Source organism: Salvia splendens, chromosome 3 (genome assembly GCF_004379255.2).
Source record: "Salvia splendens isolate huo1 chromosome 3, SspV2, whole genome shotgun sequence".
NCBI lineage: Eukaryota > Viridiplantae > Streptophyta > Magnoliopsida > Lamiales > Lamiaceae > Salvia > Salvia splendens.
In genome coordinates this window covers 14701835-14729589 of record NC_056034.1, presented here as the reverse complement: position 1 = coordinate 14729589, position 27755 = coordinate 14701835, and the positions used below count along the sequence as shown (strand labels likewise).

Genomic DNA, 27755 nt, shown 5'->3' with positions numbered 1-27755 from the left:
TTTTTATCTCTATCTCTTGTTTCGTGATTTTTTATTAATCCTTATCTTGATTGCCATGATACGAAGAGTTGGACTGAACTCTTTGTTGTCCTGATTTTTAGGGTACCTATTTAAATTAATTAAACCTCACATTGTCGTACATATTCGTTTAACTTCCCCTTGCAGTCCACAAAAATTGAACGAGCATCAGTTATTCTTTGTTCACGAAGCAATCAAGCAATAATTAACACGTTTTAATACACTGGCATGTCCATATTACTATTGTATAGAGGTGAATCTTGACTCGTCGAATGATGAGATATATTAATGCTCTGTTTAATGATATAATGATTATGATAATCGAAGTATCATTACAAAAATCATGAACGGTAGCGAGACCATTCAACGAGCAGTTTGTGAGTAACGATGAAAACTAAAAATATAATAATAATTATACTTTAATAAAAATAATAATATAATAATTATTTTATTTTTTATTAATAAAAGATTTAATTATTGTTATATTTTTAGTTTAATGTTTAAATTAAATAATTTAAAATCTTGATATTGTTCAAAACACATAAAAGTAAAGTTGTTAGGAATCATATTCCTATAAATTATTCTCTGTCAACTTTACTTTTCCGTCAAACAAACATGACCTACAAGTATTTCTGAGTGGGAGATTGCTTTGACACTTGATTTTACTATTGACTTTCGGAAAGAACTGTAATCGGTAAATTAATTATTTTTGAGAAGAAATATAGTATTAAAAATGGTAAAAAAAAACTATCGATCAAATATATACTCAATAATTTTTATTACACTAAACAATACTAGTTCACAACCCCGAACAATGTTCTACTTGGTAATGTTAAGTATAAAAATAATCATCCAATTTACAGAGTAGAGAGTGCTCACTACAACAATAAACGGCTAAAGATATTTTTAGTCCACTAATAACGTTAATTTGTGTTTTTAATTATGTAGCCTATGCTATAACAAGTGTCTACATTCTCGGCGTTCCAATTAAATAAAGGGACGCAAACAACACATCTAAAAAAATAAAGTTTAAGATGTCTGACAAAATGATTTAAGGGCACTATTCTTTGTATCCTAAATTTTAGTTATTTTTCAAAAATTTCCAATGCGCACAAGAGTATTGAGTCTCTATTTTGTGTTGTGGTAGTTGTTGGAAAATGGACCAAGAGGATCACTTATAAGGAATGAGTCCATTAGACCATCTCCAACCATACTCCAAAAATGAGTTTTAGTGTAGAAATCTTCTCCAACCATACACCAAACTCAAATTCATTTTTTGTGTTTTTTATGAAACAACACCTAATATGGTGTTACTGTAAAAATTTTGTGAGACAAAAACTCAATGGTGTAAATTTTGAATTTGGTGTAAATGGTAAGAGTAAAACTACTTTTTAATGTTACGTATACTAAAAAATGAGTTTGAATTTGGTATAAATGGTTGAAGATGGTCTTACTAAGTACAATAATGGTCTCGTACTTGGTAATTGTTCGGACATGTATGATAGGATAAACCTCCTATCGGGTTGATCGGCGTCCGTAGATCGGCAATCGATAAATGTTTGTGGCGGGCGAGTGCCCGTCGAGCACGACGGTTTTCTCACTTGGAGAAGAGAATGAACGATAATATTGATATTCATGATTGATTTCTCAAATGATTACAATAACTCCTATTTATAATGCTAATAATAACTTAATGAACAAGAAAATAAAGATATGGAAAAGATATGCAAATCCTAATTTATCTAACTAATAATGCTCGTATCAACTCCCCCACGGTTGAAATCCACCTTGTCCTCAAGGTGGGAACTCGGCAACCAAATCTGGTGCTGTGCGCGGAACGTCTTCCGTCGGGCAGCGGCGCAACTTTGGTTCGAGATGGTGGAATGCATAACTAGTTGCTGTGCGCGGTATGGTTCGATCGGTGTGGCTAGTTGCTATGTGCGGTGGATTCCCGTCGGGCAGCGACATAGCTGTGATTCGATCGGTGTTTTGGAGGGTGAGATCGTAATGAAAGCACCAATTTGATAGGATAAACCTCCTATCGGGTTGATCGGCGTCCGTAGATCGGCGATCGATAAATGTTTGTCGCGGGCGAGTGCCCGTCGAGCACGACGGTTTTCTCACTTGGAGAAGAGAATGACCGATAATATTGATATTCTTGATTGATTTCTCAAATGATTACAATAACTCCTATTTGTAATGCTAATAATAACTTAATGAACAAGAAAACAGAGATATGAAAAAGATATGCAAATCCTAATTTATCTAACTAATAATGCTCGTATCAATGTACCGAGCAGTTATGTTGTTCGACATTTGCACACCAAAATTGTGCTACCGAGTAAATTTTCTAAATTGCTGAGCAAAATGTTGCTCACTAAATCTTGTTTTTTTTTTTGTAGCGGATAACTAGATATAATTTTTTTGATAAATAAAAAAATGATCGAGCTGGATAACTAGATACAAAAAGTTTCTTACAAAATAATCGACCTTTTTTTCAGGAAAAACACAATATCCCTCATTTTTTTTCCTTCATTACGATGTTGAATTGGATTAGTGGCCAAATGCAGTTAATGTCATATCTTAATTAGGAAGAGATAATCTAGACAAATGATTAAATGGGGGAGAGAGAGAGAGGTAATGGCTTAAAGTCAACAAAGGTCACCTGTAGCAGAGAATAATCCAAAACATAATCAAGTTTAAGTTGGAACGATATAAACCTAAGTATATCTATAGATTAATCAATTCTAAATTAATAAATTCTTATTACCCCACCTTAGCTCCTTAATTAATTAATTATTAGGAATTCAATTGAATGATTATGTGCTTAATTACAGTCGGTGCAATTGTATGTAAAGAAAATAAAATTTACTCCTATAATTTTTCTTTACAAAAAACGTTGTGTTAATACTCATTTTGTTTCATATTCATAAATATGTCGCCACATAAAAGAGTGCAAAATTTGTACCGGTAAAATAACAACTGAAGATTTATATTTACATAATACTCCCTCCGTCCCACATAATTTGGGACACTTTGACCGGGCACGGGTTTAAGAAATGTAATGAAAAGTGAGTTGAAAATGTTAGTGGAATGTTGGTCCCACTTTTATATATTAGTTTTATAATTAAATGTGAGTAGGAATTAGTTAGTGGAATGTGGGGTCTACTACTAAAAAATGGTAAAAGTGAAATGGGTCAAATTATGTGGGACAACCCAAAATGAAAAACTGGGTCAAATTATGTGGGACGGAGGGAGTATTACGGTAGAATTCAATCGAATTGGTCATAATGCTAATATTTATTTTTTTTATCGACGTGTATTCTATGGTCTTGCGCATTAATTAGTTTTACACTTTATAATCTAATAAGAAGACCACGCCTTGCCAGCTTCTAGAAGAAATTTTTTCCCTCTCATCAAGCTAGTTTAATAAACAATTAATCCTAGTTTCACAACAAATCTTAAAAATTAAATATGAGACATATATTAGTACTACATCAGAAAAATCAAAATCGTTTCTGAAAGACTAATTAGATGGATTAACTAAAATAATTCCATTATTAATACAGTAATTGTGATGTAATCTGTTAGAAGTTGGGAGGGGTTGAGCATTTCCATGAATATTAAAAAAACTTGACTGGACTTTCAAAGATGAAAATAATTGGCTACCAAAAGTCATCTGTCTGCTCCCAAAATTCATCAATCTTCTTTATTAAATTCCAACTTCAATCCGTCTATTTACAATGGACATGTACACGAAAGAAATACATACTTCTCCACATTATAAAAATTGTGTTTACACTTGACACGTTTATCTTCAAAACTCTCTCTCTCTCTCTCTCTCTCTCTCACACACACACAGTCATAATTCATAAACACAATTAATTAAATAGGAGTATTACGTTCACACACAAATATATATAGACATAGGAGGTAGTATGTTTTATACGCATAGGGCGATTTGGTTGATTGTGTGATCAAAGGAGAGAGAAAAGTAGGTGTTGCATTTCTCATGAACTGTGGATCAGTCGTGTTGGGCTTCTATTGCTGGGGTTGGGAGTTTCTAACCGCCCTGCTTCTCTTCTCCGCCGCCCTCCGCCACCACCTCTCCGCCTCTCTCTCTCTATCTCTCTACAACTAACTAACTAACTAACACACACACACACACACATATATAATTAAACAGAATTGTATATATATATATATATTTATATCCATATGATGGAGGCAGGAGAGCGAGAGAAGGCGGTGGTGGAGTACTTGAGGAAAGCGTCGCCGCCGCCGTTCCTGCTGAAGACGTACATGCTGGTGGAGGATCCGGAGACGGACAACGTCGTATCGTGGAACGCCGATGGCACGGCTTTCGTGGTGTGGCAGCCGGCGGAGTTTGCTAGGGATTTGCTGCCTACCCTCTTCAAACACAGCAATTTCTCCAGCTTTGTTAGGCAGCTCAACACTTATGTAAGTTTTTTTTTTGGTTTTTAATGCACTTTTCATTAATTTCTTGCTTTTTTTTCCCAAGTGGGCATACACTGTTTTTTGGTCTTGTTTTCTATAATTCGTTTCGAGGCAAATTAGTAGTATTATATTTCTCGTGATAGACGTTATATGATCATGGTATTTAATAATACTTGCCCCTATTTCGTTGATTTTCTTTTGTTATATTAAACCAATGGTTTATAAATCATAATCGCTTGTCTTAATCATATTGTCGAGAAAAACTAATTTAATGGACCTCTTTTAAATAATTAAACTTAATTTCGTGTGATTATATATGAACGTGAATTATTTTCAGAATAATATACTAGTATTAATTAAAGGCGTGTACGTGTTTGTGATTTAATATAATCAGGAAATTAGGAGGAAGATTAAGTAGCTTTTAGGGACTACTTGCAAAAGTAATTAACTATATATATATAACATGGTGGTTGTACATATATCCATCATTGAAGTTAATCTAGTGGCATAACCACGTGCTTTGGAGATGACCTATCATCATCCACCTATACATAATTTCATTACCCAATTATATAAATTACTAATATTGTTAATAATTTCATTTTAAGATGTTGTTAATCAATACACATATGAGCGTATTCAATTTTATTTTTCGCTAAATTTTGAAATCATTAATTTATTTGGTAAATTATACTTATAGGGTTTTCACAAAGTTGCAACCAACCGATGGGAGTTCAGCAACGACATGTTCCGGAAAGGTGAAAGGGACCAACTCTGTGAGATCCGCCGGAGAAAGGCGTGGTACAACAAGCCACAGCAGAATGTACAAGCAGCGCCGCCACAGTCGAAGGACGACGAGCAACGATCATCATCGACGTCATCCTCGTCGGAATTCACAACACTCATTGATGAGAACAGAAGGCTTAAGCAAGAGAATGGAGTCTTGAATTCGGAGCTGGCCTTCATGAAGAAGAAATGCAAACAACTTCTTGATTTGGTGGAGGAGGCGGAGGCAGAGGCGGAGGAAGGGCCAAAGCTTTTCGGAGTGAGATTGGGAATGAAGAAGAGAAAGAGGGCTCATGAAATAAGTAAGACTGCTGCTGGAATGCTCATTCATGCAAATTATTGATTTTTGTGTGCTAAGGTTTTCAACAAAATTTAACTTTAGGCTCATATTTGGGTGAAAAATCACCCAACTTGTGTAGATTGTGTAATTCAAAGATACTGTGTGAGAAAGAAGAACTGTAAAGGATGCAGTTCATAAACAGCTACATTTGCCAATGTGATATATAATGCTCTAAATTTGTTTACATAACACTTAATTATCTCAATATTAATTTGAAATATATATCAAATTGATGGCTGTTGCTAAGTTCTAATTTCTTCTTATAACATCATGTTGTAATTACATATGATGTTTTAATGCTGGTTCTCCTCCAAGTTCTAAAAACTCATCTTTGATTTTTCGAATCAAGTTCTTACACATTAATGAGAATTTAGTTTGGCCGCAATATTGGGAAGTAATATCATAATTAATTGCAACTTAGCCTAAAATCTGAATAAAAATTTAGTGGTCTGAATAATTGTCATGTGGTAAGTCCTATCAATCTCAATTGTTAAAATAGTCTTTCTTCCTTTTTCTCTATCTTTCTTAAATTGTTATTGGTTGAATACACACGTGACAATACGTTCGAACCACTAAATTTTTACTCATAAAATCTTATTGCTCTCGTGAGGTTCAGTTACTCCTAATATATAGCAGAAGAATCAGACGACATGAGTGTGTCTGATGGGCTTGTTAGAAGTCGACACATCCCATCGAAAATCTTTAATCCAATTTGGAAAACAAGCATCATCTAAACTAACAAACCAATTGGTAATATTCAATGAAATTTGACATTCGAACCTAGCAATAAAAGAGTTTATGTGAAGCCATTATAAAAAGTCAATAACTTTGAAGCAATGCAAGCTTTATTTATTCAAGTATGTGAACAGTGTAACTGACTTTTGTTTAAATGGAAAATGATGGCATATGAAAGGCGACAAATCTCTTAAAAACTCTAGAGAAACTTCCAATGGTCATATTGTGGAAAAATATTGGTTATTCCTACAACTTTACATAAAAAAAAATTCGTGGATATCAAGTGATTTCAATACAATACACGAGTATAACTTCATTTGACAAAGTCGCTTATTACTATAAATTTGACTAAAACAAAGTAAACGGAATTTGATGAGATTAAATGCATAATACGTGTTTAATTAACATGTTCCAACTACCTAAAACCACAAAAATAGTTACCATTACTTCGTTTGCATTTAATAACTTCATGAGATGCTACCGTTTAGTTTAGTTTTCTAATTATCATTACCTCTTCTATAGATATCATTTTCCCATATTCTTCCAATGTTATGATTATCTAGACTATCAGAGATGTTTTTATCAATATATAGCAGAAAGAATACAGAACTATGGAACTAGCTTATATTTAAAGAAAATATGAGACCTTCAATTTCTATTTGGTGAGTCACGTCATCACAATATAGAAAATCCCAGCCATATGATATCTATACTTATTTTTATAACAAATTTAATATACTTTTTAGCTCATACTTAATCTTTAATAGATCACTTAATTGGACGACTAAAGATAGACATACACATTAAATTAGTCAAGCCCAAAATTCAACATCCAATCATTTTTTTAATTATTTATCTCCATTGTTCTTCATATTCTTTGGCGATTAATACACATGGTCCAATGCCTTCAATGACGATTAATACACGTGATCTATAAATTAGGGGCCTTCCACCTATCACAGCCTCCATGATAGATTGATCTTTCCTACCAAAACAGTTCGATAATATTACTAAACACACCTTTAATCGTCACATTGTTTGCCGTAGACTAGTCTACTTATCACCTAAGTGACCATGGAATATTAGTAATCAAGTATAGTAAAGTTTTCAACTTTTGATGCTTCTAGACATAGTTAGAACCTTATGTGGAAGAAAAAACACGGTTACATAAATTACATAACTAGAAGCCGACCATAATGTTAATACAATTTAATTAAGAAATTTGATATATCTAAAAATAATTTATGATGTATGAAGTATAAGAAAAATAATGCTAACGCATACAACTTGAGCATAATTTTATACACAAGTTGTAATAAATTCACCATTATCTACTAATATGCGGTGCCCACGTTTTTAATTTGTCAATAGTTGAATAAGACAAATTAGCAAACTATACTTTTGAAGAAATAACAATTATACATTATATTTGCCACTCATCAGACATTATTAATCACGCCATTAAATGATACATAATTAATTAAAACATTAGCCATAATCTATTACACAAGCTCACAGCACCAAGATTTCAGATTCATGTTCTCTTATTTGATTTCATCAATGCATATAAACTAGACATAGACATAATAGGAGTAATGGAGATGTGGGCCCTAGACCCTAAAGCAGATGTGGGCCTGTTTCTAATAATAAGCATTAGAGTAAGCCCAATATAAGGCCTTGTGACGATATGATGAGCCCAATTCTAATAATAACGTTGCCTCATTCCTTCATAACTCGGCCAATTAAACGTTACAGATAATAAGTAGTGTTGTTCAGTTATGTTAAACTATCAAGTGTGCTATTATCTACAACGGTATAAGTCAAACAAGTTGTAGAGCTTATACACGGATGGGTAGAGAAACGTGATATGTGATGGTTTACCTCATGGGTTAGTCGCAAAATGGTTAAATATAGTCTCCAGTGTAGATTGGCTGACGCTATACTCGGATATGCCAAGCGCGTTTCTGCAGAAAGGGTGGTCGATCATATAAGTGAAGAAACGGACGAGTAAACATAGTTGTAAATTCTCCTCTCCTTACCTGTTCCTTTCCATGTGTCCGAAAACATCAGCAAGTGAGAGATCTTCATAGTATGGCAGCTGAAATTGACAAAATCAAGTTCATATGAACTCAAAATCAGCTTCTATGAATCTTAGGTTACTAATTTCCAGAAATAGAAATGAGAATTTTCAGATGCTCCTGAAGTTTACCTGGTATTTAACACTCAACCCGTCACAGCTTTGGTATGTCGCGCCGGGAAAGGAGGATTGGACGAATGTATCAATTGCTGCAAATTTTTCTTTGGTCAACCACCACTCTGAAAATAGCGGCAGTTGAATCCCTCCTAGTAGGACAGACAAAGACAATGAGATATTGTGGGAAATGGTGGGCCGAATATGAATTTACTTAAGCATCAGTATGAATCTCGAGCACATATGGGACTTTGGAGACAAATTTATTAGACATGAGGGTCTCCATACCATCACGGAGCAACTGCTCTGACAACTGTTCCCCAAAAGCCCCACGAGAATCTCTATTTGCTGACACAAGTGTATGCACTCGTTCTTCATTGCCAAGCCACCGCGCAATTGCCACAATCGTCTCATTCGATAAGCTGATTTCTGCCACTGTTTCAGCAGCACTGCTGTCTGCACGTCCTATGCAGCCTTCAAGGTCATTGAGTATACTTCGTGGCGGAGAATTCATGTTAAACAACTTTTCTTGAATTGTTTGGCACATCACATCTAATTCCAAAGAGCTTACTTCAGTAGGTTTAACCTGATGACGAGAGAGGTAGGATCAAATGACGAAAACACATTGATAGAATTAATGAACTGTAGGAAAAGCTACCTCTAGCTCGAGATGATTGCCAAATCTATTTTTTAAATGCTGTGGACTCCCAATACATCTGAGCTTGCCTCCAACCTAATATAAATGCAATTCAGATGAATGAGAATTAATACATAAATATTTCACACGGAGCCAGTCACATTTTGGGTAGATCTCTAGAACTGTACCATTATCCCGATCCTGGTGCAGAGAGCTTGAGCTTCATTCATGCTGTGGGTAGTGAGTATAACAGCCGTCTTTCCTCTTCTGGTTGATAAACGCGATAGAACTTCCCACATGAATCTTTTGGCGATTGGATCCATTCCTTAAGTAAGATAACAACAATGATTATGGAGCATTCAACTCAAACATAATGTCTTTGAGAATAGAGAATTAACGGTTTAAAATAAAGTTTCTAGATACAAGGATCAAGTGATAGGAATGAAATGAAAGGTTCTTAATATTAATATTAGGGCCACTCTTTGGATTTCTCTGTCTGTCTCTCACACACATACAGAAACTAAGACAAACTTGTTTTTGCATATGAACAACCATACTAGGAAAGGAGAATGAACAGATGTTAGTACCAGTAGATGGCTCATCAAGAATGACAATGGGAGGATTTCCAATCATCGCAATTGCAACTGATAACTTTCGTTTGTTCCCTCCACTTAATGCATATGATGGCTTATCGGCATGTTTTAACAAGTCAAATTCCACTAAATTTTCCATGACAACCTGTTTCCATTACAACCAGCAATCATCACATGATATTGCATCAATCACAAAGCAGTTAGATGCATATTCAGTTTGCTTTGAAACAGAACACACTAAGAGGCTAGAAACCTTTGTATTCACCAAATCGAGCATGGAAATTAATTTTCACTTAAGAAAAAGTCACATGAAATTGCCGAAGTGACTTGGTACAGTGCCTACTTGTGGACACTAAACAATTTAAGCACATGCTCACCAATAATACACCACGAATCAACATCCTGATTTCGACTACAAAGAATTCATAGATGTGAAATATGTTCAATGACAACTTACATTTTCAAGCTCATACTCTGGAACTCCTTTTATTCTAGCATAGAGTTCAAGGTGTTCCCGGGCAGTAACAAACTCAAGCAGAGCATCAAATTGAGGGCAATACCCAATCTGGCAGGGGAAAGTAACAAGAAAGAATCAATCAGATCTCAACCCTTTTTAACACTAAATCTATTATCCAAGCTAAGTATTTTATACGAAATTATTCAGGAACACCATGACATACATGCTGACGAGCAGCCTTTGGGTTTGATCTTATATCTTTACCAAAAATATATGCAGTTCCATCACTGGGATATTCTTCACCTGACCTCAACAATTTGAAAAACAAAATATTTCATTTTTGTCAGATTTCATTATATGAAAGAAATATATTTTATTGGCATGCCTCGTGTTTTGGCTTAGTGAATTTATATGTACTTCCCACGGAGGTGAGACATATAGGCAGGAAAGAACTAGAAAACACTTTTACCAGACAGCATTGACAAAGTAGTTGTTTTTCCCGCTCCGTTAGTTCCTAGGAACCCAAAACACTCTCCCTCGTGTACTGAGAAAGTCAATGAGTGAACAGCAATTTTAGGACCAAGCTGCTTCTCTCCTGGATACACCTGAAACAAGACATGTATACCACTTATTAGGATTAAATGAAGTTCAACAAAATTGTTTATAGTTGTATGTGCTTAGGGTACCTTTCGAAGATTACGAAGGTAGATAACAGCACTATCAACTCCACTGGAGAGTACTCTCTCTCTTTCTGCACGTACATCATTGTCCTCCTCAAGACTGGAATTTTCTCCCATTGTTGATGTAAGAAGAGGTTCTAGGGAGGAACTATGAGGAGTAAGAGATCTTCTTATTCTCATCCACAAGTTGGAAGCTGTTCCAAAATTTATCTTTAAAGGCAGCAGAACTTCAAGGCATAGTGTGATGACAAAGTAAACGATGCCCTACACCAGATAAAAAAGGAAATATAGTAACATATCACAACGGAGGATGATAAAATGCAAGAGCGTGTTCTTGTGCAGAACATGTAGGAAAATCATAGAAGCAATTCAAAAGATGCGAGAATTAACAATAGAACAATCTTCAGACCACCAATGTGCTACATTGAAAGTCCAATTTTTTTTACAGAACAATAAAGTAGCAATGCAGACAGAACTAAGGCCAAAGTCCAGCAGTTATATTGGAATATGATGTTTCAGTGTGACCCTATACAATAATAGCAGTGAACTGATTGGAGATAATGTGGCTTAAGTGGCACCTCAGCAGCCAAATAGCATATAGAGGCACCAGTGACATTCCAGTCAAAAACACTGTCGCCAGATCCCTCTTTCATCCCCTGTCGCATAAGAGCTAAAGATGCTAGCCCATCCGCAAAGCAGAACCCAGGAGACAATCTGAAGAAGTTCTGCAAAATCAAGATCCCTTTCTCAGATGGCATATTACTTTCCACCCCGCATGTGCTTACAAACATTTAAAAAGTGAAAAAATATCAAACGCAACTCAGAGCAACAACCTTCTCGTGATGTTACCCCAATAAGACTAAAAGTTCTAGTCCTACTAAAGGTATTATTTTTCAAATCCAAGTGAAAGAGCAGGCAGATATAAAAAATTTGAGCTAGCATATCTATATAATGGGGCATGTTTCAAGGCTGGTCATATGATGTAAAGTTGAAGGATGGGAAATGAATACAGTTTCAGTAATAAAAGGGAAATTAATAAATATCTTGTCCGACTACTTTTAGTCTGTAATGCTGTACATTTATGAAAGGATAAACCTAATGTTCAGACTAAATATTCCAACCTTGAGAAGAGAATTGGCTTGTGCTGTTGATGCTATAAGCCCCATTATGAAAGATATAACCATGAGAATAAGGCCAGTGAAAAAATGCACCAAGAGGACAACATTCTGCAACATTCACAAATTGATTCAGCAACTGACTGGAATCCCAACTACGTAAAGCACAACATCAGAATCAAGTACCTGTGCCATGCTATGCTCAGAAAAGAAAAAAGTGAGACAATAAGTAGATGATGCTATTGATAATCCATATCCCAAGAACATGAGGACAGTCGAGAAGAAAGATTCCCTCCCAATGAATTGCTCTAGACCTGCATTACGATGAACTCAAGAAAGTTATGGAACCATGAAAGGAATGCTGAGCTAAAAGTTTCTTTATTGAGAAAATGACAGTGACCGAAGGAAAATTTAGTAGCAGATTTTATGACAGCTACAAGCATAATAAACTACTCCTTAGAGTTTGTCAAGTTTTTACTGTCATGCGATGTAGTTTTTGCAAACACCTACAATATCTCGAGCCAATAAAAGCTGGTATTACTAGAAAATATACTGTGACAATAATGTAACTCAGAAAGCGATGGCACAAAGTTTAAAGCGTACCGAATATGTAGAAGAGGAGTATGGAAAAAGATGAAGGAAATAAGAAGCTGACAAAGTCCCAAAAGTATGTTGAAGCCCAATATGACAGTATAGATACCTGAAAATATCAAGCATGAAGAGTGCCAGCTCAGATAGCCTTGAAATAACTAAAGTTAAAACCTCAAAGGAAAATAGTAATACCCCACTGATAAGTTGTTGATGCTTAGCTTTTACTTCACGTTCCTGCATCAAGAATATATACTGCTGAACATACAGACCACCTTAAGAAATAACACAAACATATAGCAAGAACATGCTATTGGAGTGCTTGTGAGCTTGCCTATAGCTTCAAACATTGCATACAAGATTTTGATAATGTGTGCATCCTAGTGGTACAGGGGAATTGACTGAGCACACAATCTACATTAAGGAATTTTCACTGTCTAAAAAATATAACTAAAAAGTTTACCTTAACAATAGCCACAGCAAATGAAGCAGGAATGAAGGAGAAGGCCATAGTAACAACCACGGCAACTTCAAATGCATCCAGATCCTAGAATTTATTCATAAAAGTTAATAGATAAATTTAACTTGATCTCATCTCATCTTGCACATAGAAGCTCAAAAATACAATCAAAGAAATTGAGTGTACAGCCCATGTAATTACAAGAATGAATTTTCTATAGTCAACAAATAATATATTGGAGAACTAGACAACTTCACTATTATAGGACATCAGAATGATTAATAAATCTTGAATATGTGGAAACCATTTGTCTCCTGAATGCAGACACTTGTAAACAAGAAAATTAGATTCTTGTGAAGAAATAATAATGATATTCAAAGACCATATCTCTTCGAAGTCAATTAACTAAAAAAATCCTAAACATACATGGTGTTGCTGAAGCTGACTCTCTGTCATGGGCAATGGGTGATTACGTGTTTGAATTGTCATATTCTCATTAAGAGTAGCTAGCCTCAGTATTGCTGAATTTATCAAATTAATAAATGTCGGACCACCATGCTGACAAGTACTGTTGTGAAGAACAGTATATCCTAGACTCCCATCTCCACTCTGTTTATCCATCACAACTGCTCCATACCTGTGAGAAAACAAGTGTAAACGTCTAAGAGATAACAACCCTCGAACTATTTATATGACACAGAGAGAAATTTGACTTTTCAAGCAACTTGGTTAGACACTAAGCAGACGAGACATAATCATTTAAAATTGCCGCGCATGATCGATGAGATTCAAAGGTCCTACTAGGCAATTTAATTTGCATTCATTTTCTTCAGAGGATCTGATTGGCCTGCATCGAAATCTAGATCAAATTTTGCTAAGGATGTCTAGAATGCTATATAAAGATCCAGAACTTGTTCACAACGCCTACTACTTATTGTGTATGGGAGCTTGTATTAGTTTAACAGCTGTCAAATCTATTAGTTCACAAATCTATTTGAAGATATAGAAAAGGTTTGAAACGAAAATTCAGAAGCACAGAATTCAAATTACCTTGACTCGTAGGTTTCATTAAAGCTAGACATGAGATATTCGCTCATTGAAAGTAAAATGGGGCCTAGGGTTGCCCCTGCAGCTTCAATAGCATCAGACAATGCCTTCTCTGAATCAGGAAACCTATAAGTAGTTTCTTTATATTTTTGGATCCAACCTCCATGTACATGCTCCGAAACCTATGCAGTGGATAAAATTTACATGTGAAATGGAAAACATTTGACAAGTAAAATCGTTCTTTGTATTTGACAGAACAAACATAAACAGAAAATAGAAACCTCTTTTGAAATGTGCAAGGATAGATCAAAAGGGATTGGACCGCCTCCACCTCCGCCAGTTAGTAAAGGATTGAAGTATGAGGTTGTGAACGTTATTGATTGCTGGTCAGGATGAGGCTTAAGCTTTATCATAAGAATACCCAAAAGCAAGAAGATTGCAGGAATTATAAGCTGAAAAACAATTGTCTTTTGATCCCTCCGAGAAGAAACAGCTCTCTTTATCAATAATGCTTTTGAGTGCCTCCAGAAAGTAGACCTTGAAAGTACACCGAAGCAACAGCATTGCATCGTCAGGAACTTTATAACATTTAGAGTAGTTTCCAGAAAAAGAGTACAAGCTTTTCCCATTGCAGAGAACATGAAGCCAATAATATTGGCATAATTTTTAGAGAGTTTGGTGTTAGACATCCTTTCTGAAGCATTATTTTCGGTAAGTTGTCCAACATGTTTGTCAGGTGTATCATGAGGATTCTCATTAACCGGGCACTCTGTTTCATCAAAATCACCTCCAGCAACTCTTAGAAACACTTCCTCTAGTGTTGTGATAGAGATACCGTAGCTCTCAATGCCAAGAAAATCACTCCTTCCATAGTTGGGATTCTCAAGGTTCGGGCTTGATCTCTGCATGCAGCTTTCTATTTCACGGAACATGCTCTCAAAGGATGATGAGGATGCAAGAGGGAGTTTGAATGAGATCTCGTTACCAACCTGCAAAAGATAAGGCCAGTGTGTGTTTGGTAGAATAGCCACAACAACCTATTGTATATAGCATTGTTCTCACAGTAGATTTTATCTTCAAAATGCATGTAATACAAATATTAAGAAAATGACAGAGAAGTCAACTTTAGTTGAAAAGGTGCTCCAACAGAGAGAGACCGTATTTGAGCAGAAAAGGTCAGAGAATTACATCGCTCACACATGTTGCTGATGGAATGTGACTGTAAACAATATCAGCAGCTGCAGAGGCAGTTGGTGTAGTCTGGAGATGTAAACATGTAGGAAATTATTGGAAGATCTATGAACTCTAACAGCATAAGTGGAGTGATTGCTCAATACCTTCACGAGGGTGAGAGTATAACCAACTCCATAGTGCTGCTTTAAGTAAAAGGAACTGTTGAAAGATGCATGAGATGTTATGCAGCTGTATAAGATATAAACATAACAGCAAGCTATTAATTCTGCTAGGAAATTATCATATTCTCCTAAAGTTCTGCTGGTTCTCACTTTTCTCAATTTAATTGTGAATGCTTTTTTTGGGTGTGTGCATATATGTGCTGTTGGGGGGTGGGGAGGGAGGGATCACATAATTAGGCAAAAACCTTCCGCAACATTTTAGAGAACCGTTAGCCATGATAGCTATCCGATCTCCTAGTGCATCGGCCTCATCCATGGAGTGAGTAGTTAGTAGTATTATTCTCCCCTTCTTTTTTCTTTTGATCATCTGCCATGTCAACCGCATTGAGTACGGATCCATTCCACTTGTAGGCTCATCAAGGATAATAACCTGTTTTACATGAGTAATTATTATAGTATGAGTTATAGTCAGAATCAGAGGATATTCACAGAAGTTATTTGAACCTTGCTGTTTCCAATTAGTGCAATGCCCAGAGATAACTTCCTCCTCATGCCTCCAGAAAGAGCCCTTACATGAGTACTGATTTTGTCTGCCAAACCAACCTAATGAAAGATGATTGCACAAGCGTCTCCAGTCAGCGATAAGAAGACTCGGGTGCAGCAAAATGTAGCTCTTCATTACAAACTTTATGCTATTAGGGCACCATGTGATGATATGTAAAGCAAACAAGGGTAAAAGTCACACTTCAATAGACACAACAATCATTCTTTTTTACCCCTTGTGTTTTGTTGGAAATAGTAAACTTAAATCTCATGGAAAACCCCACGGAAAGTAACAATTACTCAATGATTTCACTACCGCTGTTGAAAACAAATTTGCATCAGAGGGTCAAGTTCCTAAAACTGTGAAAGAAACTTACTTCTTCAGCCATTTCAATTGCAACATTCTCCAGACAATCTTCATTAACTCCCTTTATATTAGCAAAAAATTCAAGGTGCTCCTTCACCTGCAGGAAGAAAATACAGGGAGAGCAGATATTGGTTCAAAAATGGGAAGAAGAAACAGACATAATTAACTTCCACGATGTAAACTCCGACATGTCGAAGCAATAAAGCATAAATAAAAATCACTAATACTAAAGAGCTATACTGGTTTCATTTGTGTGAGATACAACTAAATATGTTATAATTATTAACTTTTGGTTAGTTTATAAAAAGAGTGATAGATGATGGTCAATTAAGAATGGAGTTACATAAATGAATGATAAGGACCTATGTGATATTATGAAAATAATAGAAATACAACAAGTTGACAACAGGGAGATTAACAATAAGTTTTTGGGGATGAAAGTTAAAAACAAAATATGCAAGCTTGAGAGAGGGACTTCTTACAGTCAATTCTGGAAAAAGAATGTCATACTGAGGACATACACCCAAACTCTGCCGTATTTCGTCCTGCAAAACCAACAGTGTAATTGCAGTTTAACCCCTTGAAGAATATATACCACAAAATAAAAAATGAAAGTTCACTGAACTTAATATACATGCATAATAAATCACCAAGTTTACCATGTCAGTTAAGATGCTCTTTCCAAAAACTAATGCATCTCCAGAGGTAGGTTGGATAAGGCCTACAAGCATCGACATTGTTGTGCTTTTACCAGCTCCATTATGTCCTGCAGAACATCTAATTGAGCTCAATCACCACAAGCGATAACCATACAAAGGATTCATTTGTAAAGAAGAAAATGCAATATCTATACATGAGCATCCCAATAGTAAGAGGGTGACTTCTTGAAAGCATATGGGCCATTATGGATGGATTAATTCACCTAAGGAGGATAAGTATTACTCTGTGAAAAATGCAAGGGTTGTAAAAGGACTAGAATGTGTTCAGGACCAGAAACTTATAGTCAAAAAGTTAAGTTGTTAGCAAAGATAAAACCAATTTAATATATATTGTACCTGTAAAGCACAAGTAGTCCTACATGGCACTAATAGGACCATAGAAACTTCTAGCAAGGTAAAATATTTGATAAACTATCGAATATCTTAACCAAACTTGTATTAATAAAAGAAGGTCTAGTAGGTAATATGGTGCTGATTGGCAATGTATTGAGATTATGGATAGTGCGATTAGAGTCAATAAAGTGATAGAGAGATCACTTATGCTTAAAAATTGGTTTCCCATGATAAAGTCAGAGTGGGATCCATGCCAAGATAATCCTTGATATAATTCACCAAGAAAGCATGATATAAATAAGCAACTCCAAATCTATAAATGAGTCATTTAAGATGCGATATATCCCCCATAATACAAAATATATAGATAATAAGTTACCTAAAAGAGCTAGTATTTGATTTTCATATAGTGTCATCTGTAAAGAATTGACAGCACAGCAGCTTGCCTTCTTAGAAGTGTACACCTTGTGCAAATTCCTTATCTGAATACATCTGGAGAGATACATTATGCAAAGTAACTGGGTATAAAAATACATTTTTGTTTATCGATTGGAACGCAAACTCAGGTATAGCTGCGTTATATTTACCTCCCATCAAGTTCTTGCTGCTTCATTTCGAGACTTACTGCTTCGACAGCTGGTTTATATGAATCTTTTCCAGAAATACCAGCATCTTCAGTAGAGTTGCTATCAATTAATTTAACAAGTGAACTGGAAGAGAACTCTTCATTTGTATTCTTCTTCCTTGAAAAGTGCTTAAATAACATAGAACTCCAAGAACTGCGCGTTTTATATTCCTTATGGAGAACCTGATATCATACACAAATATCAAGCTGTCATGAATTACAAAAACCTTACTATTACCAATTTACCATAAGTCATAGAAGTGAAGAACATGGATTTTTAGCTTGGAATGTTGAAAAATAGCAGGTGCAGTCAGATGACTACAAGTTTGTATAGCTTAGGGATAAAAGACCATAAAACATCAGCAAGGAAGTTTTACCTTGTCTAAATATAGACCAATTGCACAATATAAGAAAGTGTCGAACATCATCATCAGAAGACAGACCAAAAAACAAACCCCAGAAGAGCCCTGCAGTTATGTTGAACTTATTAAAACTGAATATAGAAGACGAAACAAAATTTATGAAGAACATACCCGCCAGATGTTATTCCAACGGAGTCCAACATGAGCACGTTCATAGTCGGCAAAGTTAACTGAGCCCAAGGCAAATGCGGTGGGTGAAAGAAAAGATGCCAAGACCTTAAAGAGCCTACAGACATACAGAAATAAAATTTGTACAGCACCATAAAAGAATATTTAACTTTTCATATATAACTTGAGCATGCACACTTACATAGAAACCGACTCGTCATCCACAGAATAATATGGAAAAAAAGCTGCAAGAAAAGCAAGTGTCCCAACAGCTATTGCAGTTTTTGCCCGTGTGAAGAATGTAGAGATTAGAAATGACAGTGTTATTGAGCTCAGTCCAAAACAGAAGAAGTATACAAACACCAGAGACTTGTCACTGTACTTGAAAAGTGTCCCCATTGTGCAAAGAGTGATGATTCCGGAAGAGATGGCAAACTACAAAAGGATAAATGAAACAGCTATCTTGTAATTGTCTATGAAATATAAAAACAAAAAGCTCTTTTGTAAAGAGAGCTAATAGAAACCAACCCTTGCAACCGAAACTACAATGGGGGTAACGGATCATGCAATAGCAGTACTTTAATTGATAATGAAATGCTAAAACTCAAACCTGCAGTGCATATGTAAGAAACCATGAGATATTAAACATATTTTCTCTGAGACCCATCATGTAGAGACCTTCCTTGATTTTCTGCTCCTGGTGTAAGAGTAATTAACAGTGTTTAGTGTTTAATATGTGAAGATTCCAGGAAACATGCTTCCACTCAGAACCAAAGTAGCAGATCGAGTACCTTTTCATAAACAGAATAACCAATCAGTCGGGATATTGGAAAGAGAAATCCCAATAGGTACCTGTTCAGGAATGCAGAGAAAAAGTTAGAGAGCACCAACCCATGGAAAGATGAACTACTTTCCAAATCGCAACGGATAACATAAAATGCTGAAAGAGTGTGCCCTGAGAAAGAAAGTGTCCACAAGGTACATACAGCACTCCCATAACTCTCTTGACAATGGACTGAAATTCATCATCTGTGTACTCAGGAGTTGGAAATGGGACAAGTCTTATATTTGAAGGGCTAAACTGCGTCCAGAAGGTGCTGATTCGTGTGTCCAATAAAGTTGAGTTCGGAGATGATGATGATAGCTCTTCAATTTCCGAGTTATCCATTTGTTGTTGTCCAGCAAATATTATAAATGAATCCATGACTTGTTGAAGCTTCAATATGAATGAAATATGAAGATAAGCAATTGAGATTGCACAACACAAGGAACAATGTACTAAGAGAATCGCCATAATGTGAACTGCCATTTGCCAAAAGCAAATGAAGGATTAAGAAACCATACAGTTAAAAATCCGCTGATGCTGTACTGCATTATTGGTATTGGATTCACCCCTAGTTCCAAGTCATTGAGATAAGGACCATTCACGTCCATAATGGATTTAACATCAGGAAATCCTGAAAAAGCCCATGTGTGGTTCAAGCGTATGCTATAGTCAAACACCTGAGGACCTTGAGCATGAAACACAACTGCTCCTCTGATTTTTGGATTTGTATAATTTCTACAAGCAGCAACGTTAATATAAGTTTCCTTCTTGCCATACTCCATGACTATTGATTAGAAAAAGGGTGCCATGGACTATATTATAAGAGTTGACCATATGCAAAAAGATACCCCTCAAGTATGATAAATCCAGATATCCATAAATACAGTGATGCAAAAGGAGTGAAAGAAATTAATTAATTTAATTAGTACTAGTACATAAGAACCAAAACACTGATGAATTTATCAGGCTCTAGTTCTAACAGAAAATTCCAGATGCCCATAAAACAGCATCTTTAGAAAGAAAAACAATGATTCCCGTTTGTTTTGAAATCTGTCACATCACTAGGGCATACATTCCCCAATAATAAGATAGTTATAAAACTATCCAAACCTTTTATAAGCTTAACACAGACAGTTCGATAGTAGCAGCGAAATAAAGCACTCTTTTGATTGTTTCCCTGTTTTGAGTGAGAGTAGCTTACAACCTAGTCTATACTAGTGCCTAGTCAAAACCGGTTGCTCAACCATTGACCCGTTGCCCAACAATCCACAAGTTAAAACAGGAGACGCAAAACCTGCCCCTTCCCATCTATCATGTGGCATTGCGAAGTTACTTATATAACATACTTCAGCTTCTCTGCCCTGAGCAACATCTCAGAACCTTCACTTTGCAGCCTTGTGCATATAGTCACTTTAAGACTATCTCCATCCGTGACACTCACCCAACCCAACCCTAATCAACTTTTTAATAAAATATTCATTTCTCTATCCTCCACATACACAACTCTCCCCCAATTCAACCCCCATCAACTTTTTTACTTCCATCAGTGACCCCAACCCAACCCAATTAAATATTTTCTTTTTCATATATTTTATATTAATATTTTAATTTATAGTTAATTTAGATATATTAAATAATGTCTAAAAATTATAATAAAAAAATATATGATTCAAATTTAAAACAGAAAATATTAGATATTCAAATAATTAAAGCACAATATAATAATAAATTACACACGTTAAAAAATACAAGGCGATAATAGAAATAAACAAATCAAAATATAATGAAGAGTGAAATAAAATAACCAAATTTGTACAACTAGTAATAAAATAAATCAATAAATAAAAGTAAAGAAATAAAATAAAAAGTATTTCAATATTGACCAATAGGATAAAGCCATGTGTACATGACCCCCACTTTTTGCTTGGGCCGGCAGGGTGACACGGGAAGAAGGGGTTGGGTTGGGTTTATTTAGTTTAGAATTATTTTTATTTATTTCTTTTTTGTCCTATATGTGTGACCCTCCCTCCATTGTCATCGATGGAGGTGGTCTAAGAATCAAAAACAGGGTTAGACTGTTGTTACAGGTAAACCACCTCTAAGCAACTATCTAAGACCAGCAGGGTGGTTATCAGAATGATGACTATAGATACTAGTAGCATTACAAACGTAATCTCTACATCTTGTTCCTCCCCGCTCAAAAAAATATACTAGCAAAGAATAAGAGAAACCATGACTGACCTCACTTTGTCAAAAACACCATACGAATCTGAACGTATATATGTCTCAAGATCTTCTTCATCTATATAAACTTTGCTTGCCACCTACAACAAAGTAACATTACCAACACTGAAATAAATGATACCATAAAATTTAATGGCATAGGGAATATGAGACAAGCAATATGCAGTATTAGCATTGGATTGCTAATACAGATTTAAATAAAACCAGAAAATCTAATGCTAATGAATGCATGCCAAGCATATGGAAGCCCAAAATACAGTAAACCATTTTGAGCACATAAAGGAACACGAAAGGCAAAAGGTATCACACAGGAGTGCTGGAAGCCTGGAACAGAAAGGGATATTCAAAACAAAACGAAACAGTGTGTACCCTCAGCAAAGGAAATTTTATTGACAGCAGATTAATCATCATCCATGTCTCCTTTGTGTCTGGTGCAAATGCCAAATACTCATCATTGGCACATAATAATTCTAAAACTTGGGAAAAAGGTGCAGACATGTCACTCTTTCCCACTTCCACAAGCATGTCCTTACTAATATACCTGCACCGGACATTCAATCAAAGTAAACTATGTATGTCGAAATTACAGCAGTACTGAAAGTGCCAACGGACTGGAACATGTTCACTTTTAACATCTATAATCCAACTCCAAATATGGTTAATAAAGTTAGCAACATAGATTGTAACAAGAAGCCAAAGAGTCCATGATACATCTACCTGCTTGATGATTCAATTTATTCTCTCCACACAAGGCAGAAAAATATCAACTTGAATAAAAGAGAGAAAATTATCACATAAACCCGAAGCAGATAGAGAACAAGATCATTAAAAGAGTACAAGATACTTACGCCTGCGGAGGATGTAGTGTTGTATCAACTTTTGATCTTATAGCTACTAGCAACAACAACACAATGGTGGGAAGCAAAATCTGTCAATTCAAATAGAACAACATGAATTAACATCCACTCTGCACCTATCTATACCAGCATTAAACCAAATAAAATAATAAAAAAAATCATGAAATTGTAAAATTTGACTCTAAAAACACAATAATTCTTGATTTCTCCAACAAGACAAAAGAGTTGTTCCCTGACTTCAGATTGAGCACTCACAACACCCCAATCCACGAAATCAGAGAATAGGATACTTTCAAAACTCATAGTAAAATAAAACCCAAATTCGCAAAATACGATTAATGAAGTATGCAAGAGCTCCATCGCCTACTTCAGTTCAGGAAATATATCTATAGACCTGATCACAAAGACTGCAATTCTAGTACTACTATGTGTCTGTGTGAAAGAAAGAAAGAAGAAAAACAAGTGGAGACCTCTGCACAAGTGACAAAAGGGTTGCGAATTTTGAGGAGCCAGTTCTTGCGCAACATGGCCATCAATTGTCTCCTCCAACACCTCATATTCTCTCTCTCTCCCATGGCGGAAATTCAGGTCCCTCAGCTCAGAATTTGTGTAGCCTCGCACTCACACAAGACACCAGTCAATGGGGAAAGCAAACATATTACTAGCATATGAAGATTCTATATATGCACCCACTCAGATATATAGAGAGAGAGAGAATGAAATTTGGTTTGAACGAAGACTTTTGGAAAGATGCTAAGTATGTGTCAACAGATATTTATCGGAGGGGTATCTGTTTTCTAAAACATTTTTTTATAATCATATTCTCTTTGTCCAAAAAAAAATGATAAATTGATAAAGAAAATAATATTAGCAAAAATAAAAGTAAAAATAAAAGTAAAAGAGAGAAGAAAAGATAAGAAAGGGAAGAAAAGTGAATAAAATATAAGAGAAAAATTTTATTTTTGAAAGACTAAAGTCCAAAATTAGTTTGCCTTAAAAAAAACTTTTTAGTCTGAATTTTTCTTTGGTATCGAACAATAAAGTTTGGTTCAATGTTAACAATTCCGTTAAAAACTTAATGATAAAATGTATTTCGACCAAATTCTATGACTTAATTTTGAATCTAAGTAGCCCGATTAATTCAATTAACTTAGTGATAATTAATAAAGTTAATAAGATTAATTAGATTTCAAAATCAAGCCATTAATTTGATTAAATCATGTGAATTTGCAGGAGGATTTGCTTATTTTTAAGTTATCCTACAAAACAAGCCGTCCTTAATAAACCAAAACCTTACAAATATTAATGCAAGTATGTGAAATTGTGCATACCATATTTAATACAAATCTTAATTCTAGTTATATTGAATTTTAATTGTGCTTTCAATCAAACAATAAATTGCTACTCCATGTTATATGTAATTACGAATTCCTATACTAAATAATTACTACATAATTTACTATTACAGTTTACACTATATTGAACTCAGATATTAATTTTAGCTGAGTGAAAAGAATAATTCATTTATATCTTAGGACTAATAAAGACATTGATTAAGGCTGTCAATCCATTAGTATTATTTTATTAGCACCCCACCCCACCCCACCCCACTATTGGTTTTCTATGCCAACCTCGTATCAAATTTCCAACTTGATTGTTAGTCAAATTCTGGATAATGTTTTTTAAGTCAATCCCCCTTAAATTATAATAATGGTGATTACAAAGGACACAACACAAGTGGCTTATGCTTTGCGCGTGTTGTTAGAAAATTAAATGATAAATATAATTACTACTAGTACTCCCTATCATAATTATAAGTATAATACTAAAGTCCTTAATAAGTAGTAGTAGTAGATGTTATTGTCACAAATAATATCATATTTTTTAGAATCTTTTTCTTACATTAATATACAAAAATTATATTTTCTCTATTCGTTTAACACACCAAAAAACATATCCCAAAACCTCGTATCATCACTCAAAATGTGTTTTTATTATAAGATAGAGGAAGTAGTATATTTTCCAAATCAAAAGTATGAAATTCCACTGAATGTTGATTCTTCCGTCTGACAGAATGAAGTGATATTTTTAATATACGAGGAAACTTTTTTCAAAAATGGAAAAGTGACATCTTTTGTGGGACAAACTAAAAAGGAAAGCGCAAACAATTAATTTCTCATATACTATTTATTGTGCAAAATTTAAATGGCTAAATAAAATACAGTAAGTCATACAGCTAAAAAGCAAAAACAAGAAATTGGATGGATAATCATAATGGAACCATGACTTTTATTTAGTGTATTTTATTGGTAATTTTCTGGTGGGCTGTCCATCTTTTGGGCCTGCTACTGGCCCACCTATTCTTTATATAGTACTCCTCCTACAAATTTCATGAGCATTGATTTGTAAATTAAAGAAAAGCATACTACTACTACTACTACTACTACATAGAAATTGTGGGGAAAAACTCTCTACCTCTTTCTCTGCGACGAATTGTATAGACAATTGGAGCTGAGCTAATGGCTAATAGCTAATAGCTAATAGCTTGATCAAGATCAACAAATGACAAATAAGTAGTATACGGATAGGTCTAGGCGGTTGTAATGTATGTTATAGTTTTGCATGCCATCTGTTCGGTAAAATTGCTAGGTGATTGTATGTGTTAAGCAGCGTGATTATTTGGCCAAACACTTCCTACAGGTGGTAAATTTATCGACTTTTTACTTAATCGGGCATCATGATCATGAGATATCGCTGCTACAATAGGCCATTTTCAGGTTTGTGTTGTATGACAGGCTGCATAGACACATAGTTCTGGCGAGCCAGTGCAAGTATCATCTGATGTAACAAAAAGGGTGTGCAAGATCATGATGTCCTACCCCAGACTAGGCCTCGGGCACCGTTCTTGATCAAAGCGGCATTCGTGTTTCCGAAGATGTAGCTGAGAAGGTTCTTGAGCGGTTCGAGAATGCCGGGATGGTAGCTCACAGGTTCTTCAAGTGGGCCAGGAAGCAGAGAAACTACGAGCATAGTGTCCGAGCCTACCACACTACGATTGAGTCAATGGCCAAGATAAGGCAGTACGAGGTCATGTAGGATCTCGTGAACGCCATGAGGGGCAAAGGGATGCTGAACATCGAGACGTTCTGCATCATCATGAGGAAGTACGTGCAGGCACAGAAGGTGGATGAGGCTGTCTACACGTTCAACATCACGAAGAAGTACTATTTGCCTCCTAATCTGGCCGCATTCAATGGCTTGCTCAGCACCTTGTACAAGTCGAAGAATGTGAGGAAGGCTCCGGAGATTTTTGATACGATGAAGAATGATCAGTTCTGTCCTGATTCGAAGAGTTATAGCATTTTGGTTGAAGGATGGGGGAGAGCTCCAAATTTACCTAAGGCCAGAGAGATCTTCAATGAGATTTTTGATTCAGGTGGCAAACCAGATATTGTCACGTATGGGATCATGGTCGACATCCTCTGCAAGGCGCGGCACACAGACGAAGCAGTTGGAGTTGAGAGGATGCCAACCAACATCTTTTATCTTTAGTGTTCTGATACATACATATGGGGTTGAGAATAGGATTGAGGATGGCAATGATACATTCCTTCAAATGGAGAAAAATGGGATGAAGGTCGATGTGGCTGTGTATAATTCCTTGATCAATGCTTTCTGCAAAGTGAGCAAATTCGAAAACGCCTATAAAGTTGTGGATGAGATGGACAAGAAGGGGGGAGTCCCAATTCAAGAACCTGCAACATTCTCATCAACAACCTGATTGGCCGTGGGAAGGCTGATGAGGCGTTTAAGGTGTTCTGGAAGCTGTCTAGAGTCTGTGAGCCTGATGCAGACACGTACTCGATGATGATCAAGATGTTCTATGAGAAAGATGAGCTGGATGTGGCTCACAAGGTGTGGAGGTATATGGAGGAGGAAGCAGTTTGCTCCAAGCTTACACACGTTTACGGAACTTATCAATGGGCTGTGTGACAAGGGCGAGGCCTCTGGAGCTTGCGTCTTGATGAAGGAGATGATGGAACGAGGGATCCGCCCAGGGAGGCACACATTTGAGAAGCTAAGAAAGCTGCTTGTCAAGGAAGAGATGGAAGATATAGCTGAGTTTCTGCCGGCAAAGATGTATCTCTTGGTTAAAGAACCTCTATGTGATTGGATGTATGATTGTTTGCTGAACGTAGTTTTGAAAGAAATCACGTTGCTTTTCCTACTTGAGGTAGCTCATATATGACATGTTTCTTTGAGGCAAGAAAGTAATCTCATTCCTCAATTTTTAATTCCGGCTTTGTTTGATTTTTAGGACTAGTTCACTTTGTCGGTTTTGATCAGTTTTGGGCTCAAAACTGGTGAAATATGGGTGTTCAAATTTTAAGTTATGAAACTGTGAAGCCCAATATATAAAACACGGCCCGCACTATTCATCTAAACATTCTCCAGTTTTAAAACTTCCAAAATACGTGATTTTCAATTCTATGCTTGAAAGTTAACCAGAATTGGTGGGGCCCACATGATAACTCACCCAAATCTCATATACCGAATGAACATATTTGATCCATTAATTGGTGGGCCATCCATATTCAATTCTGTCCTAGTTATAAATATGAGTTTTCCTAAATGATTAAGTGAACAAGTCCTTAATAAAATGGGGAAATAATCAGATCTTGAAAATTAGGAAAGTTGTACAAAGAGGATTATGATTTCCCAACTTTGCTTAAATTCTTTTTCCTAATTTTTGGGATTCTAGCATATTTAAATATATAATACTCCATCTGTCCCACCCCACGAGTCACATTTTGTCATTTTTGTCTGTCCCACAATAAAAGTCACATTTTATTTTTACCATAAACAAATAATACTACTACTATAGTTTATCACGCAGAAAAAAGTTATCTATTAGTACATTAAAAATAATTTTATGAAAAATCTAATAACATCCAAATCGCATATGTTCAAACCAATAAATTGACAATATCGTGTATCATAAATTTGTGACTAGAGACTCCATTATTTCCCAACATCAAATTAATAACTAAAGAAGTCGAAATTTTCATAAAAAATTAATGTTTCTGTTGGTTATACCGAAATCATGCAACTTTACATACAATTGTTTCTACATAGACTTCAAATTAACCTAACACTATTTCCAACTTCCAACACAATAAACAAACACGATGATAAACCAGTACTCCTTACTTTTATACACTCAAATCAATGTTAAATCCAAAACAATTCC

General features: G+C 35.4%; 2 protein-coding genes and 1 pseudogene across 2 annotated transcripts; 2 read left to right on the top strand and 1 right to left on the bottom strand.

Moving 5' to 3' along the window:
* The first annotated feature begins 3784 nt into the window (after nt 1–3784).
* Nucleotides 3785–5831, top strand: LOC121793495 (heat stress transcription factor B-3-like). Its single transcript, XM_042191503.1, has 2 exons — nt 3785–4479; nt 5177–5831. Exons 1-2 carry the CDS (start codon nt 4237–4239, stop codon nt 5603–5605), a joined length of 672 nt encoding a protein of 223 aa, XP_042047437.1. The 5' UTR covers nt 3785–4236; the 3' UTR covers nt 5606–5831.
* A 2209-nt stretch (nt 5832–8040) lies between these two features.
* On the bottom strand, nt 8041–23249 carry LOC121795165 (ABC transporter A family member 1-like). Its single transcript, XM_042193618.1, has 40 exons — nt 22975–23249; nt 22496–22575; nt 22017–22188; nt 21645–21727; nt 19922–20138; nt 19564–19793; nt 19369–19429; nt 19188–19274; nt 18780–19012; nt 18581–18695; nt 18425–18514; nt 18010–18230; nt 17802–17914; nt 17030–17136; nt 16853–16915; nt 16381–16467; nt 15965–16063; nt 15706–15890; nt 15443–15497; nt 15294–15365; nt 14387–15094; nt 14109–14287; nt 13485–13695; nt 13062–13145; nt 12794–12835; nt 12614–12710; nt 12197–12324; nt 12017–12121; nt 11474–11620; nt 10902–11159; nt 10685–10820; nt 10439–10518; nt 10216–10323; nt 9753–9903; nt 9354–9490; nt 9187–9261; nt 8817–9114; nt 8547–8680; nt 8377–8435; nt 8041–8301 (listed from the first exon to the last, which is right to left on the bottom strand). Exons 1-40 carry the CDS (start codon nt 23077–23079, stop codon nt 8220–8222), a joined length of 5694 nt encoding a protein of 1897 aa, XP_042049552.1. The 5' UTR covers nt 23080–23249; the 3' UTR covers nt 8041–8219.
* A 965-nt stretch (nt 23250–24214) lies between these two features.
* On the top strand, nt 24215–26753 carry LOC121796631 (annotated as a pseudogene).
* The last annotated feature ends 1002 nt before the right edge of the window (nt 26754–27755 follow it).